We start from the raw sequence: 16312 nt of genomic DNA, 5'->3' as shown, positions 1-16312 counted from the left end.
GAAATTTTCTATGGAGGCATTTGTCACTTCATTAAATACCTATATACCTATATAAATACCTATATACAGGGTAGTCCCTCGATAAATACCTGACTGTGGATTAATTTATTTTCATAAAGTTGGCAATGTTTCATAAACTGGATACTTGTAGTGTATCTGTTTTATAGGACCAAATTTTCAGATTTCCTATTCCCTCAGATATTCATCACAATATATCTCAGAGTTAGGAGATATTTTATGTGTATCTAAAGCTTAGCCATATTTCAGGGCCTAATGTAATTTTAAAGGGGCTTAATTTGCTGGATTTATCTAAATTTGCTGAAATCCCATGATAAGGTTTTCATCTGTCAATTTCCAAAGTGTTTTTTTACCTTAGCTAATCTCTCTGGGTCTCCAGGATGCCTTGGGATGACCTTCTGCAGTCTCTGAAAGCCATAGTCTATGGTGGGTTCATTTAATGCTGAAAAATAAAAGTCCTCTTTCTGAGTATGTTTCATGGCCATAAACAAAGCCTCTAAAGTCTTCCACTGGCAATAGAAAGGTTCTGCTATTATTTGAGAACTGATACATAACGGACAGAATTAGTTAAAGATAAAGTTGACATTGGTTAATTCACATTTATAAGTTTGGAATTCATAGTACTTTAATGTCTCTGCACTAGAATGATATTTCAAAATGTCAGGGTGATTACACTTATTTTATTATTTCTGCCCTAAGTGCACACAACTTACCGTTCTCTGCCACTCTCAAATAATCAGAAATACTACACAATCAACCATATCCCAGTTTTTTATGAAAACAATAAACTACCTTTACATGCTTTTCCTTCTTCCCCCTTCTCTTTCCCAAGTATACCTTTATCATCTATTCATTCTCCTAATTATCACTTTTTCTTATCTCTCAAATATTTACATTCATACATATACAAACCGTCTGTGAGTTTGTTCTCATAAAGCCCTGTTCTTACGCATAATACACTTACAGAATTTGCAATTACAGTTTGCTACATGGACATTCATTTGATGTCATGCTCCACCATATGCTGAAAGTGTCATAGAATCAGGATGCATACTTGCTTTGTTTTGCCACTGTGTTCTCATCGTGGAAGACAGTGCCTGGCACATAGTAGGCGCTTAGCGTCAGCAATCATAAAATGAGGGAGGGAGGGAGTAGCATTTCTATCATGCTAAAGAGTTTTTGGAGTTGAGTCCCTTCTCCTTTCTCCTTCCTCTCTTCTTTGACTTCTTAAAAGTCTGTTGTTTAATTTTTATAGTTTTGAAATTAATGCATGATCAAAGAAAAGAAAAAAGACCCAAAGAATAAAATAATCACCACCTGCACTCCCATTAGGCAGCAGTAAACACAGGAGGGTGTACTTCCTTTTTAATCCTCCTTTTTGCACATATGTTTTGTGAATATTTGTTGCTGTCATTCTAAATATCAAAGCAACACCTTTTGTTTAGAAGAATTATAAAAAAATTTAAATGTGGAAGTAAAAATACAATTATCCATAACCTCACCATTTCAAAGATGATCTGGGTTAACATTTTTGCTTATATCTTTCCACATTTAAACACGCACACATACTTAAAATTATTCAGAGACATCCTAGTCACACTGTTACATAACCTACTTTTTATCAATTTAACAATATATCAAACTTTTCCCCAGGTTATTAATTATTCTTTTATAACATTATTTAAAATTCCTGCATATTTTTCCATGACATGGTCTATAATTTATTTAAATGGCTTATTAATGTTTGGCGTTTAACGTGATCCTTAATTTCTCATTATTATAAAAATCAGAGCAAAAATTATCCACTGTGTATAGCTTTAATGATTTCAGTTGGAAAATTCCAAGAATCGGAATTACTGGACCAAAAACTATGATTTATATTTAAGGACCAACACACATCCCATCCAACACTTCTCAGAAGAACGTGCAAATTCATACTCTCTCCAGTTACAAAATTCAAATTCATACTCTCTCCATGCTACAATATCATATTCCAATTTGTCCTTAGGTATTGTATGTAGAAAGACCATCCCAATTCCATGAAAAGTACACATGCACACACACACATACACACACACACAAAATACATGTGTATATTTGCATAAACATGTACAAACATATATGAATTCTTCTCCTTTAGGTTTTTTTTTTCTCCTTTAGGTTTACCAGTAAAATGTGTCCTGCTTATCATCTAGGTAATACGTTTTTTATTTTCCTTTTTTGTTTTTTGCTATGTATTTCACTTTTTATCATTTTTCTTGTAAATATGATTACTCCCTCATCACATTTTCTAAGAGTTTCACTAGTGCCTAGAAACGCTTTTGGTTTTTATATGTCTGTGCAGGCAGCGTGTGAGGGGTGTGGGTGGTGGTATATGGCAGAGTCATTAAGAGAATCAGCTTTACAGTCAAATGGATCTTGGGTTGGAATTCCAGCTTCACTATTAATTTCTGTAAGTTTATGTTTAAAATCCATCTCATGGGTTTGCTGTCAAAATTAAATGAAACCATTTATATAATGCCCCCAACACCATTCTTGGCACAAAAAAAGTTTTTAACCAATGGTAGCTATCTGTTATTTTGTAACCAAACCCCTGGCAGATGTCATTAGTTATTTCTGCTCATTCTTAGGATCATATGTTCACAGCATCTACATATTTTGTCTGTATATTAATTCTATTTAGTTCTTTAATCCCATTCTTGTCTTCGCTAAAATGTCCCAAACTGTCTAAAAATGAGGATGATGGTGGATATCCTTGCTTGTTTTTCTCTGAATGGGAATGATGCTAACATTTCACCATCAAATTATTATCATGCTTCAATAAGGGTTTTTGCCAGGACTTGTTAGAATTTTAGGAAATTCCAGTCATGAATTTTCTCATTTGACCAATTCATATTATATTTTATAATAGATTTCCCAATATTTCACAATTAAACTTTTAGTCATGGATGTGATATATAATTTGCTTAGTATATTTCTGAATACAATTTGTTACTATTTTCTTAAGATTCCTGATGTGAGGATTAAATCAATTAAGTTACTGAAAATAGTGCCTAGCACCTACTGAGCACTCAACAATATTGGTTATATTACTGTTGCCAGGGGGGTTATATGTCCATATTAATAACTGGGATTGTGTGCATGGTATGGGCCAGCTTCTGGTTGATTTTTATTTTATACCAGCTTTGAAAAATAAATTGAGAAGCTTTCTATATTTTATCCTATGTTCTGTAAGACTTACACAGCATGGATATTATCTCTTAACTAAAAGTTTGAAAGAACCCTGTGAAATTTCTCTTGTCAAAGCCACCAATAACATTCTAGCCAAGCCAAGAGGAACTTTTCCATTCTTTTTTTATTTTTAAGATTTATTTGTTTGAGAGAGATTGGGGAGTGGGGAAGAGCGGAGGGAGAGGGAGACAGAGAATCCCAAGTAGACTCCCCACTAAGCATGGAGCCTGACTTGGGGCTCGATCCCATAACCCTGAGATCATGACCTGAGCCAAAACCAAGAGTCAGTCGCTTATCTGACAGAGCCACCCAGGCACCCCAGAATTTTTCCATTCCTATCATAAACACAAGTTATGACGCTGAAAATACTCTCCTACTGGAAATTCTTCTACCCATCACCTTTCCTAAATGTGCACTGCCCTGTTTCACTCCTACCTCCCCAGCCACATCATCTCAGCCCACTTTGAGGACTGCTCTTCCTCCATCTTGTAAACACTGTTGCTTCTCATGCCTGTTGCCAAGCCAGTCTTCTGTTTGGCTATATATTCTTCCTCATCAACCTCACCCATGCCCCTATGATTTCCATGTCAAGCTACTTGCTGACTATCGCAAATTTTTATCTCCAGTCCAGATAGCTTGCACGAGATTCTGCCTTATTTGTCCAAGTATTGGCTGGAAATTTCCACAGGGATGGCCCATAGACTCCTTCCACCCAAGATACCCCAAGCTCACCCGACTTTGAGTGAATAGCCATCATCCATCAGATTGCCAACCAGAAACCTTAGATTCGTTCCTTAAATCTCAATGTCATTTCTATTTTTCTAGAAAACTCATGCATTTCATCAATATTTTAAATATTTTAACACAGATTCTACACAGTATATTTAAAATTTCTAATCTATTTATGATTCTCCCCCTCCAAGCCCTGCTTTGTTGCAACTTTCTGAATAGTCATATTTTTAATTTTGTCTTCCTTTTGTTCCAAAGAGAATATCCTAAAATTTTGAGATGCCTGGGTACTAGTTAATTATTTATTCTAGTTTGTTGCATTGGATTCAAAAAGGTGTCCTGCAGAATATCTGTCTTTTGGAATTTAAGTTTTTTGTGAATTAATACATACGAGTTTTGTCTGTGTTCCATGGGTAATGCTTTAAATGCATTATTTAATGTATCTTTTTGACCCTATTATTTAACATATTGTATATGTAATTGCTACTCTAAATTTATCCTTCCACATTCCCCTTGTATTTCTGATAGTTTTTTAATGAATATATTTTTCTCTAGTATTGAGAAAGATACACATCCTATTTTAATTTAAGACAGTATTTTTAGATTTCTCTAAAAATATTTCTTTCTAATTATTTGAGTCTGGTAAGCCCTTCCACATATAAGGAATTTTGGTCACCTTTCATTTTCATACCTCACATTTTCCTTTTTTACATTTTGGTTGATCATTTGTCATCTTCAGGTAATACTACTATCTTTAGATTTTCTATGATCTGTATTTTTTAGGCTAATTTTCATATTTACATTAAGCTTTGGCATTACATTAACAATAATCGAGATAGTCTAACTGCTTTCTCTGCTGACCAGGAGTCCTGCGATACCATAATTTTCTCTTCTTATGTTCTTCACTGGTTCAATCCTCCACAGTCAGGTTACATCGGTAAGAATAAGAGTTGAATCCTGTCCATGCCCTTGGAAGAAGGGAATATTTTTCTGTCTTCCTCACATGTAAATGGCAACTTCGCTGGGTACAGCATTGTTAGGTATACCCTTCTCCATTCAAGATAAAGTTTCTGCCTGTTGCTTGCTCTTACCCTGCGAGGTGGGGACAGAGGAGGCCTAGAGGGGAACGACGAGTCCAGCTTTCACACATCTTCTAACACAACGCTGTCTGCTCACACCAGCACAACAGCATAGAATTTCTGGCATATTGATGACACCAGCCTAGCTTCAAACATGAATACTATATTTCTCTTATTTTTTTTCTTGAAAAATCCTCTGATATATTCTGGGGCTGAGGGCAGATTAAACACTTGGACTCAAATTACAATTTTACCCAGAAACACATGTAGGAATAGCTGTGTGTATAATTGGAATCATTCTGTAAACTTTTTTTTTTCCCCACTTAGCATTATAATGTCAGCAGTTTCTGAAGCCTTTTTCCTTAATAACAGTATTTTTAGTGGCTATAATATTCAATAATGAAATTGTTATTGCCACCATTAGAATTTACCAAAGGCTTGCTATATTACAGGCACTATGCTAAGCCTTTTACATACGTTAGCTCATTTAATCCTCATTACAATCCCATGATTTGGGTTTTATCTCCATTTTCAATGCAGTTCCAGGCAGTAAAGGTGGAATTTGTACCTTGGCTTCTCTAACTCCTAGGCCTGTGCTTTAACCTTTCCTGCTGAATTAGAGATGTTGTTCCAAGCCCTATGCAGATATGCCAATAGCTGCCTGGTGTAAAGGCTACCCTCTGCACCGAGCTATTGGGCTAGAGCTGGTGAGGAGCAGAGAAGAGTGTTGAAAAGTGGCCGTGCCACCTACTCCTTCCACCTACCCCCTGCAGCCGCCCTTCCACCCCTCCCCATGCTTCCTCTCAAGCTTCTAGTAAAGGGCTGCAGATCTGGAAAGTGCAGCCCTGCCAGGTTGCCTGGCTTCTCAATCACTGAGTGCGGGAGAAGGCCCCATTTGGTATCAGCAAACATAAACAGCTGCCCGGTGCTGCAGGGTGAACAGACCTAGTGACAAAATGCTCTAAATCAATCATTGCCTCGTCTTTTTTCAAATACACATCATTTCGTTACCTAGGGTACTGACTTCCTTACATGGAGAAAATGGAAATGATAGATATGGGTATGCTCACAATGTGTTGGCTATAAAGTAAGGGACTATCCTCTGAGGTAGAAAATCTAGCCCCTCAAAGGCCCCCATTGTCTCCACTAGTGTCCTTGTCCTTTCTTCCCATTTGCACAACTACTCCCACAGGCAAGCGCTCAGTCCCTCTTGCTAGAGCTCCAGGGGTCCCCCCACGACCACCACTAATCTCATTATCCCTTGTCCTTCCTGCAGCTTACAGATGAATTCTCTAAAGCCAGGCTGTAATCAGCACACAGAGGTGGGATGTAGATGGTACTTTCTCTTGCACAGAATTGATCCCACATTTGTACCCACTGTTCTTCCCATTAGAAAGGAAACCCCCGGGACACGAGGGTAACGTCTGGTTTATCTTGACTGCCCTCCCCTTCTCACTCCCCACACAAATCAGAAATAGCTGACTATCTTGACCATACTGGGTTAGCAGCTCACGTTTTAAATGGAGTAAGTAGATTAGGCATACTCATCTATTTCTGATGTTGAGTGTTTTTTGGCAGGCCCCTGTCAGACTTCATAGCACAGATGGTGGGATGGGCTGTGTATCCCAGATCAGAAGACAATGGTAAAAACACGCTGTCATCTATACGGACAGGAAAAAAATCACATGCATGTGCACACACAATTTCACTTAATCAAGTGCACTTTTGACGTACAAATCATAAAGTCGAAACTGTTTAGTCAACACCAAACCATAAGAAGGAAAGTTGATCAATTCCTCCAGTTTTCAGCCTTCAAAACATCAAGATGATATTGGACAACTTTGATTTTGGTTCCAAACTGACGTCCCAACTGGCCAGTTGCTTTCACATCCTATAGATTCAGACTAATGTTGAATCCCAGCTCCTCCACCCCCTCACCACCTCCCTGGGTGTTCTCTGACATTTCAGGCCTGGTGTGAGCCAAGCAAACCTCAATTAGCTAATGAGGTGCCCAAGACCAGCACCAAGACTGCCTCTAAGGGCCAACCAGATCATTAACCGCCATCATCAGTGTGAATTTACAACCTCTCCTACCACATGGAGTGTGGGGGGTGCTGTGAAATGCTGCCAAGCCCTCGGCTGACAGGGACACAGAGGAGTGCTAGCAAGGCAAAAACAGAGTAAATTAAAAATATGCTTCGATCTATAGGCTCTATTTATCTATGTCTTTCTTTAGTAACATAACATTAAGGTAAAAGGTCATATCCCCACTGAAATATAATTTATATTTACCTTTTATTAAATAATTATGGCATGGCATGAAGTTAAATATTACAGAAGCTAATCAAGGGGGAATTCAATAGAGAAAACTCAGACATGAGAATTTCGTCTTTGCTATACATAGAATGTCTTAATCCTCCACTGGGAGTCATTCGGGTTTGCTTAAGGAGTTTAATAATACACATTTCAACTGCCACAGAATCTAAATCCCATTTGGATCAGCCTTGGAAAAACTTTCATCAATACCTTGAGATTTCATAATATTTCTCCTGAGAGCCTGGATCTTATGTGTCATTTCTCATTTTGATTGCGGGTATAATATATGAGGTTACTTACATATCTTGGGCCCAGCAAATAGATATAAACTTTAAGCAATGTGTAAAGGTTTTATTTTATAAGTAAATAGTATTTAACTAAAAATATCTACTGGGAACCACTCATTAAAAAAAAAAAAAGCTGGCTGATGTTCAGTATTAATTTTCCCAAGGGGTTGGTGAGATGTATAAATTCTATATGGTTTTTTCTTTCCTTAAGAGGAGGCACAGAGACCAGATAATGCTGACCCTAGATTATGCCTCTGCTTCTGTTTCCCAAAAATATAGGAGACACTGGCTAACATGGAAAGGGGACTCTTTGTTAGAGTTCTGGTCAACCCTGAACAAAGACAGCATTGACATTGCAGGCAGGAGTTCATTTATGCCCTGACCAACAGGAACACTTATCACAAAATGACAGCATCAAAGGCTGATCAAATTCCTTTGCAGAAATTTGAGAAGAGACAAAGAAGATGATGGGGTGAAGGAAGATCTAAGTGATCAGTTGGGATGTCACTCTGGGATGCTGGGCTGGGTTTCAGCTTTCGTCTCCTGTAAGTTTCCAATTGGAGGCTAGGATCATCACGGAGTGTATGGATGGCCATCAAGAGGCCAAGAAAATTCTAAAAGTCGGAGCCTAGCTGTATGTTTGCACATATGTTCATTCATCTGCAGCAAAGGATCTTCACTTTTATCAGATATGCATAGATCCCGTGGTCCCCTGAGGGGTCTAGCCCACAGAAGTAGAGGATCTCTCCAGTCCTAACTTGAAATCTCATCCCTCTCCAATAATAAAACAATGGAAAAGAATTCTGCCTAAGAAACCTAAAATCTATGTAAGTGACTGTCAGACAAACACGAGATCAGAAGATGGACTCTGTTAAGCAAGCAAAGGAGAAACCATGCACCAGGAATACCTCTCCGTGAGGCTCTGGTCAAAGACAGTTACTCTGTTGGCACGACAGGAAGGTGTAGAGCAATCTAGCATGGGTAAGAATTCAGATATACAGACTCAAGCTCTTGCCTTCATTTACCTCTGGGACTTCTTCATTCTGCTCTCCCCCCAGTATCCATGTCTTCAAAGAGCCTTGAGCCTACATATTGATTCCCGTGAGGTCTGCCATCTTTGTGCTTTGTTTTGAGTTCCTCTGTCTCTCCCACCTCTTCTCCCCAATTTCATTGTCCAATCACTTACTTTCTGCCCTACTGCTCATGCGTCCAACATGCAGAGCCTATGTTCAATTAGCATTTTAATGCTCCCAAGTTAAATTTTTTCGCAGCATCTGATAGTCAATGGAGATAAAACTGGTCTGGCCTGGGATCTGCTTTATATCCCACCTCTGGGATCCCATCACCTCCAAGGCCCGGTGGACTTCGGTTTATCTCTCTGCAGAGAGAAATGGTTGGGCTAAATGGCTTCTAAGATGACTTGTGAGCTCTTGCATTATATAATTCTAAGGTGATTACCTATTTTGCACAGTGAATTTCTTCTTTGAGAAGTGGAGATGGGTGGGGTTGCAGCCATAGGCTGTTGAATTATGTTGTCATTAACCTTTGCTACATTGAAATCTTCTCCTACATCCATTTGTTTCAATGTAGCAAAAGTTCAGTGTCACCAATTAAAAAAAAAAGGACAAAGATAATATAGGAACACATTATTAAGAGGTGGCACCTGCCTTTGTGGATACAGGAACAAGAACATGAGGTGAGAACCAGCAGTGCACAAGTGAAAGATTAGACTGAAGCCTTTGATATTTAATTTAAAATGAAATATTAATTTAATATTTAATTATGCTTTGGTTTCAAGAAAAACTGCAGGAGGAAGACAGATTGTTTGAAGAAGGGAGTAATATACATGGTTAAGGAGACAACTGTAAAAATTAAAGATAAATTTCAAGGGTAAATCTAAATGCCACAATGGAGCAGTTATGAATATGCTCATGCTCTCTGTAATGTGTATTTAGAATATTATAGCCGAGAGCACCAGGCCATTAAGGGGCTGGGATGTCTCCGGTGAAACAACAGCCCCCTATTCTGGGGCTTCCAACGGAGACATCATTCTTCAGACTCAGCCGGAGGATGGATCCAGATTTCACAAGAGGTGAGGGTAGAAGCAACCTCAGTAAAACTAGAGGCTACCAGGAGGGCTATTGAGTCAACCTGTTTCCACTGTGAACAGGGAACAATCGTACTCGGGCCAGTTTTTGATGTTTGAATTGGGTATTTTTAACTCAAAATCAGATTCATTTTTTAAATGGGATTTTTTTTTAATCAGGGTAATGCTATAAGGAAAAAAAAAAAGAAATGTGAAGTGGCTGAGCTATTAACATTTGCAATCCTGTGTGCACATCTGTGCAGAGCAGCTTTATGAAAAGAGGACCCCACACCCCACACAGAGCATCGGGGAAGAGACTGTTCAGGGTATGATCGGGTGGTTTATGGAAAAATCTAGGCCTCCCATTTCTCCTCCCAACTGCTGCCTGTTTCTGGCCATTTTCTTATGAATACTCTCTCCCAAATAGTGAATGGGGTGTGTAATCAAATGTATTTGCTTGTGCTAGAATAAAAGATAAGAAGTGCCCTGGGGGAGGAGGTTAGTTGACATGAATTCTTTGGTTTCTCAGTGTCTCCACTAGTTCTCTTTTGCCAGCTTCTAAGTTCAACCATGCACCTTGACAAGCAGCTCTTCTGTGTGCACCTGGGCTCACCTGGGCCAAGTCAGTGTCTCCTGCTCCTTTCATCCCCCATTGAAAACCCACTCTCCCTTCACTCCACCTGCAGAGCCATGTTCTCAGGCTGCCTTGGCCTTCTCTGTCACCTACAAAATCTGATTTCTAATCTAGACCCAGATATCAAGGGCATGGTATGGTAGGTCTTTCAAGAAGAATCTACCTCTTACAGAAGGAATGACATGCAAAAAAAAAGTCCACTCTTGATCCAACGGCGATGCAGGTGAAGCCACCCAGAACTCATCCCAAAAGCTGTGTGTCCCTTTGCCAAATGCTGACAGTAGTGAATTGGACTTATATTTTTGTATTTCTATGCTGAATGCACTTGCATATCTCTATCATTTCATTTTCCCAGTAAAAAAAACCTTACTGTTTGTGCACTTAGAAAACTGAGGTACAGGACGGTTAAGTGATTTGCAGGAATGTTGGGGCTCCAATTCAATCTTGGTCATTGTCTTCCATCCTGGTGATAAGTTCTCTCTTAATAACAGAGTGGAGTTGGTACTCCTTTGTCTTCCACACCTTCAGTTATTCACGGACTGGAGGTTTCTATGACTTCCAGGGAATTCGAGGCACTTCATAGGTTCTCACCCTATCACATCATGCCATAATAGAAACATCCCACTTTGCAATCTGGAGCACAGACAAGGCATCCTCTGAGCCCCACTCCATGCTCACTGGCCAGCCCTGTATCCTGTGCATTTCCTCAAAGAAACAGCCAGAGAGCCAAGGCCACTGTCATTTGCAGGTAAAACTACTGGGTGAAGCCGAACAGATGGCCTTCGTGTAATTTCTTCTGTAAAGCTACACAGGATTGGTAAGTGGCACAGATCAGTGGTTAAGAGAGCAGCTTTGGAAGTAGACCGCTAGGACTGCACCCAACTTGGTGACCTCAGGCAACAGGATTCTTTTATTTATATTTTTTTAAAGATTTTATTTATTCATTCGACAGAGATAGAGACAGCCAGCGAGAGAGGGAACACAAGCAGGGGGAGTGGGAGAGGAAGAAGCAGGCTCATAGCGGAAGAGCCTGATGTGGGGCTTGATCCCATAATGCCGGGATCACGCCCTGAGCCGAAGGCAGACGCTTAACCGCTGTGCCACCCAGGCACCCCCAGGCAGCAGGATTCTTATCTCTGAAGTTGAGAGACAAGGGAACCATCACAGTGAGAAAAGGCAGTGATGGTGTGAGCTCATGAGACAGAGTCTGGCTCTACCTCCTCAAATGATGACAGATAGGACTACTGGATGAGTATCATCATTTGTTTTTCTTACTGGTTCTACCTGATGATAGAACTTACAGGAGATTTCTTAACCAACAATCAAATGTTTAGACCAGATTCTGCAAAGAGCTATAGGAATAACAGGGAAAACCTGTGCTCATCTGCCCCTCCCCCCCCATACGTTCAGTGACCTGCCATGGGCCGCATGCATCACGGCTTTACACTGGTTTCTGGGGCGGGGGCGGGGGTGTGAGTGTGCAGATTTTATCATTATACACAATGGCCATTCCAGCCCCAAATGCATGCTTCAGACATTCTCTTCCTGCATCCTCAAAACAGCCAAGAAAGACCTGCACAAGCAATAGCCATGATCCTACTGGGTGCCCCTACCAGGATTACTTTTCCGCCCTGACAGTTCTCTGTGGAAGTCTGTGAGGAAAGTAAAGGACCCTCTCCTGTCAGAGCCCAAGCCCACCTACCCCCGTAGGTCTCCAAGCAGACCTTTCCCGAGGAGCTATACTCTCACGTGGATCTCTCAATGCTTCAGTAGCAAGCTGCACTTTAGCAAACCATGGTTGGAGGAAAATAGACCTGCAAAGTCACATGTGTGAAGAAAATGTGTTGTTTTTCAGAGCCCTGATGTTGTTTATGCTGTACTTGGCAGCAACAACCATGGGGACTGATTACTGCATTTTGGCTCATTATACCAGGTAAGTTACATCTAATAGCCGTGGGTTTATTATGGTACTGTAACCTTGGATACAGGAACCATCAACAGTTGGACCTGGGAGCCTCCTTTCCCACCTCCTGCTTTTTGAGTCTCCTTCTAGAAAGTTCCACCTAAGAGTAAATATTATTGTGTTCACAGTGCAATGACTCAGTCTCATAACAATTGCCCCACATATAGAGTACTTTACCAGCCAGAAAGTCTCACAACAGCCTGATGAGCAGGACTCAGGTTTCTCAAACTCATTTCTTTGTTTAAAATACAGATTCTCAGACCCTCCCAAAAGAATATGATTTGGTATGTCTGGAATGGAGCCAAGCATGATTCTCATACTCAGCCAAATTAGGGAAACACCTATGGGTAATAGTATAATTAGTACCAGAGCTTTAGAGATGAAGAAAATGAGGCTCAGGGAGGTTAGGTGACTTATCAAAAGGACAAACAAGTCATTGATGCCCCCACTGGCGTCTGAAAGCTTGTTTTCTGGCTGAGTCCAGTGCATCCTCCTCTTGGATGCCACTCCCCCCTCCCCCACTCATGCTCACTCTGTCCCCACTAAAGCTCTCAAGGCTTCTCAAGGTTTTCTTTTCCTCTGGAATCAAGACGATATTTTCCACCTGACCGCTGGAGCAGAGTATTTTGTCTAGGCCTATAGTGGTTCCTGAGACAATCTCCTGCATGTTGAACCTGTTCTGAGGCTCAGAATGTGTGGCTCAGGAGGAGGCTTGGACCCCCGAGAGCTCTCTGCCCGTCAGCCCCCCAGAGAGAAGGCCAGGATTCTCCAGGCTCACAGAAGGTAGGCCTTGGCTCTGAGGCAGAGAACCCCACCTCCAGTCACCTTGGGAAGCCACTGCCTTTCCAGCTATTGGACTAAGATTCCCAATGGGTTGTAAAGTGGCTTTCCATGCTGGTGGCTGCTCCTTGAGTGGGCAAGACAAGATCATCAATCCATTTTCTGTAGCACCTGAGCCCCTCCATGAATAACATTAGCCACTTGTCTCTACCAACCTGAGTCGCATTTGGCTCGGTAACCTCAGGTGGAAGTTTCTAGAGAAAGTGACTAGCCTCCTGTGCCATCATGGACAGCGTTTGTATTTTTATTTTCTTCTCTGTTTGTGAAAGAATGTACAACTCACCCCCACCCTCCTCACCCTTAACTGCCTCCCACGGTCCTTTTTTCTCCAAAGCAGTCTTCTGGAAGAAGCTTCACTGCTTCCCTGGCTGGAAATACTCTTCCTGTACCTAAAGAATCAAGTTTACCAATGTATGCTGTTTCAGTATTTCAATATGTGGGACATTAATGTTTTACACCACATTTTCTTTCATTATTAATTAAAAATTATTTAATTTTTTCAGAAAATAATAATTATAAATAAGCAAAATTTAAACTAATAATAATAATCCCAACACCTAGAAACCACCATTGGTAATGCCTTCATATGCAGGTTTCTATATCTTACTTGGGTTTTTTTATACAACTATTCTTTTTTCATATATATTTCTGTGTGTGTACATATATACACACCCACACCCACACAAATAGGACCATACTGTGCATATAGTTTTTAAGCTTTTTTTAAAACCTATATCACAAACATCTTTCGTGCAACTAAATATCCATTCACAACACCACTTTTAATGTCTAAAAAGTGTTTCAGTATAAGGACGGTTCACTGTTTATTTAATGAGTCCCCTAATGGACACTAAGGATGTTTTCAATTTTCCACAACTATAAACAGTGCTCCAATGGACAGCCTTCAGGCAAACTCAGTTATTTCCTAAGTATACATTCCAAACAGTAGAATTGTTGGGTCAAAGGGTATATACATTTTGAAAGCTAGTACCATCGAGATACTCTCCTACAACCTTCTACCCTCCTACAGGAGTATGTTAGAAAGTCCCCGCTTTCTACTAATTTTGCCAACTTGGGGACTTTCATTTGTTAAAAAAGAAAATCCTTGCCAACTTGATGGGGAGGGGGGAATGTTATCCCATAGTTGCCTTAATTTACATGTATTTGATTATTAATGTGATTGAGATTTTTAAAAATGTTTACTGCTAAATTGTATTTCTTCCTGAATTAACTCCTGATATTCCTTGCTAGCTTTTTTTTTCCTTTTTTCCTTTTTTTTTTAATTTTAATGATTTTTTATTATATTATGTTAGTCACCGTACAGTACATCCCCGGTTCCTTGCTAGCTTTTAATTTACATATCTTTCTTTTTCTCCTTAATTTGTGAGATAACTAACATTCATCTCTTTATCCACAATGCAAACTTAGTTGTTGACAAATATAGGCATAAAATAAGCTTTTGCTGAATAAATAAAGGAATCTCTTTATACGTAAGATAATATGACACATGTAGTGAATAAGTTCTGTTTGTCCTTTACCTTTTGATTTAATGACCATCACCTCACACATGTGAAATTTTCTTTTTATGTAATCATAGATTTATGCTTGACAGTTTCCTTGGGGTCAAGGTTAGCAAGGCTCCAGATTATAATAACAATATTTTGAAATATGTACATTTTTAATTAAAAATATTTAATTCAAATGTTTTAGTTTATAATATGAAATTAGCTATCAAACCTTTTTTTTTTTTTTGGATACTTAACTAGTTGGCCTAATACCATTTGTTAAACATTCCATCTTTTCCACATTGACTTGAGGTGGCTCCTCACCGCTACACATGTTTAGGTATTTATACTATTCATGTGTACAAAACCTGTTTATTATTAAACGCTCTCTTCTGTTGCATAACACTTTTGTATGTTCCTCCAAAGCCCCATATTCTTCTAATTACTCAAAATAGGTTTTAAGTCTGGTAGGGCATGGCCCTCTCATTTTTCAAACTGAGGGGTCCTATTTTAGCACCTTTATTTTTCCAGGTGAACTCTTGTAAAGTTTCCCCAAACATTTTGTTGGTACTTTGATTGGCATTGTGTTAAATTTATGCATTAATTGACATCTTTACAATATTAAATCTTCCCACCTCTCCACCAGCTGGAAGTATTTTGTCCTTCCTCTGAACTCCCTTAGCAATTTATACCTTTTTAAAAATCACTTTCTACACTATACCCACCCAATTTTTCAAACCTGAAACCTGAGAAGCATCTCCTCCCCTCCCTTCCCCAACCTTCACCCCATCCAATCAATCATCAAGTGCTGCCAATGTTACCTCCTAGATCCCATCCCCTTCTGCCTGTCCCCACTACCGGTACTCTGGTCCAAGCTGCCATCATTTCTGGATGGGGCCGCCACGCTGGCCTCCAACTGACCTCCTTGAATCCACCCTGGCTTCCAAGCCATTCTCTACAATTCCGCCAGAACGATTGTTTAAAAGGCAAATCTGATCATGGCACACCCCAGTTTAAAAATATTCCAATAGCTCCCCATGGCACTTGGGGTAGAGCCAAAGAAGCAGGTCCCAACCCTCCCTTCCAGCTTGAGGCCAACCTTTCTTTAACTCATTCTTTCTGTCCTGTTCATAGGAGCCATCATATATATCCCATGTCCTTTCTTACCCCAGGGCCTTTGCACATTCTGTCTCTTGCATTTGGACTGTTCTTAGCCTTCCCCAATATCTTAGTTTAAGAAGGTTCAATTTCCCAAGTGTATATTCCCAGCATCCCATACAACTCCTTTTTAGTACTCATCACATTTGTAATTACTCATTCAAGTTTCCATGGTAATAACCCTGATAGTAAAAGTTTCCATTGTAATAACCCTGGTACTAATCATAAGAATATTATTAATAATAAGTGCTTTTGAATAGTAAGGTATAGTCACTCTCTATCCCAAGTGCTTACATGAAGAGGCACTCTAGACCCGGCTTCTACCAGCTCGTGACAGCAGGTTGTTAAAATTTATGGAACATAGAAGTGGGAAGATCGGTAGGAGAAGAAAGGGAAGAAGAAAGGGGGGGTGGTAAAAACAGAAGGGGAAATGAACCATGAGAGACTATGGACTCTGGGAAACAAA

General features: G+C 39.8%; 1 protein-coding gene across 2 annotated transcripts in view; it reads right to left on the bottom strand.

Moving 5' to 3' along the window:
- The window catches only part of EBF2 (EBF transcription factor 2), a 186886-nt gene that overhangs the window by 18435 nt on the left and 152139 nt on the right, over positions 1–16312 (bottom strand). For both annotated transcript variants that reach the window (XM_045774104.2, XM_045774105.2), the window contains exon 11: positions 372–460. In XM_045774104.2, coding sequence (XP_045630060.1) covers positions 372–460 — 89 coding nt within the window. The remainder of the gene's footprint in view (positions 1–371; positions 461–16312) is intronic.

Source organism: Ursus americanus, chromosome 13 (genome assembly GCF_024610735.1).
Source record: "Ursus americanus isolate L20-20 chromosome 13, mUrsAme1.1.p, whole genome shotgun sequence".
NCBI classification, from domain to species: Eukaryota; Metazoa; Chordata; class Mammalia; order Carnivora; family Ursidae; genus Ursus; species Ursus americanus.
This window is presented reverse-complemented; position numbering and strand designations above follow the sequence as displayed.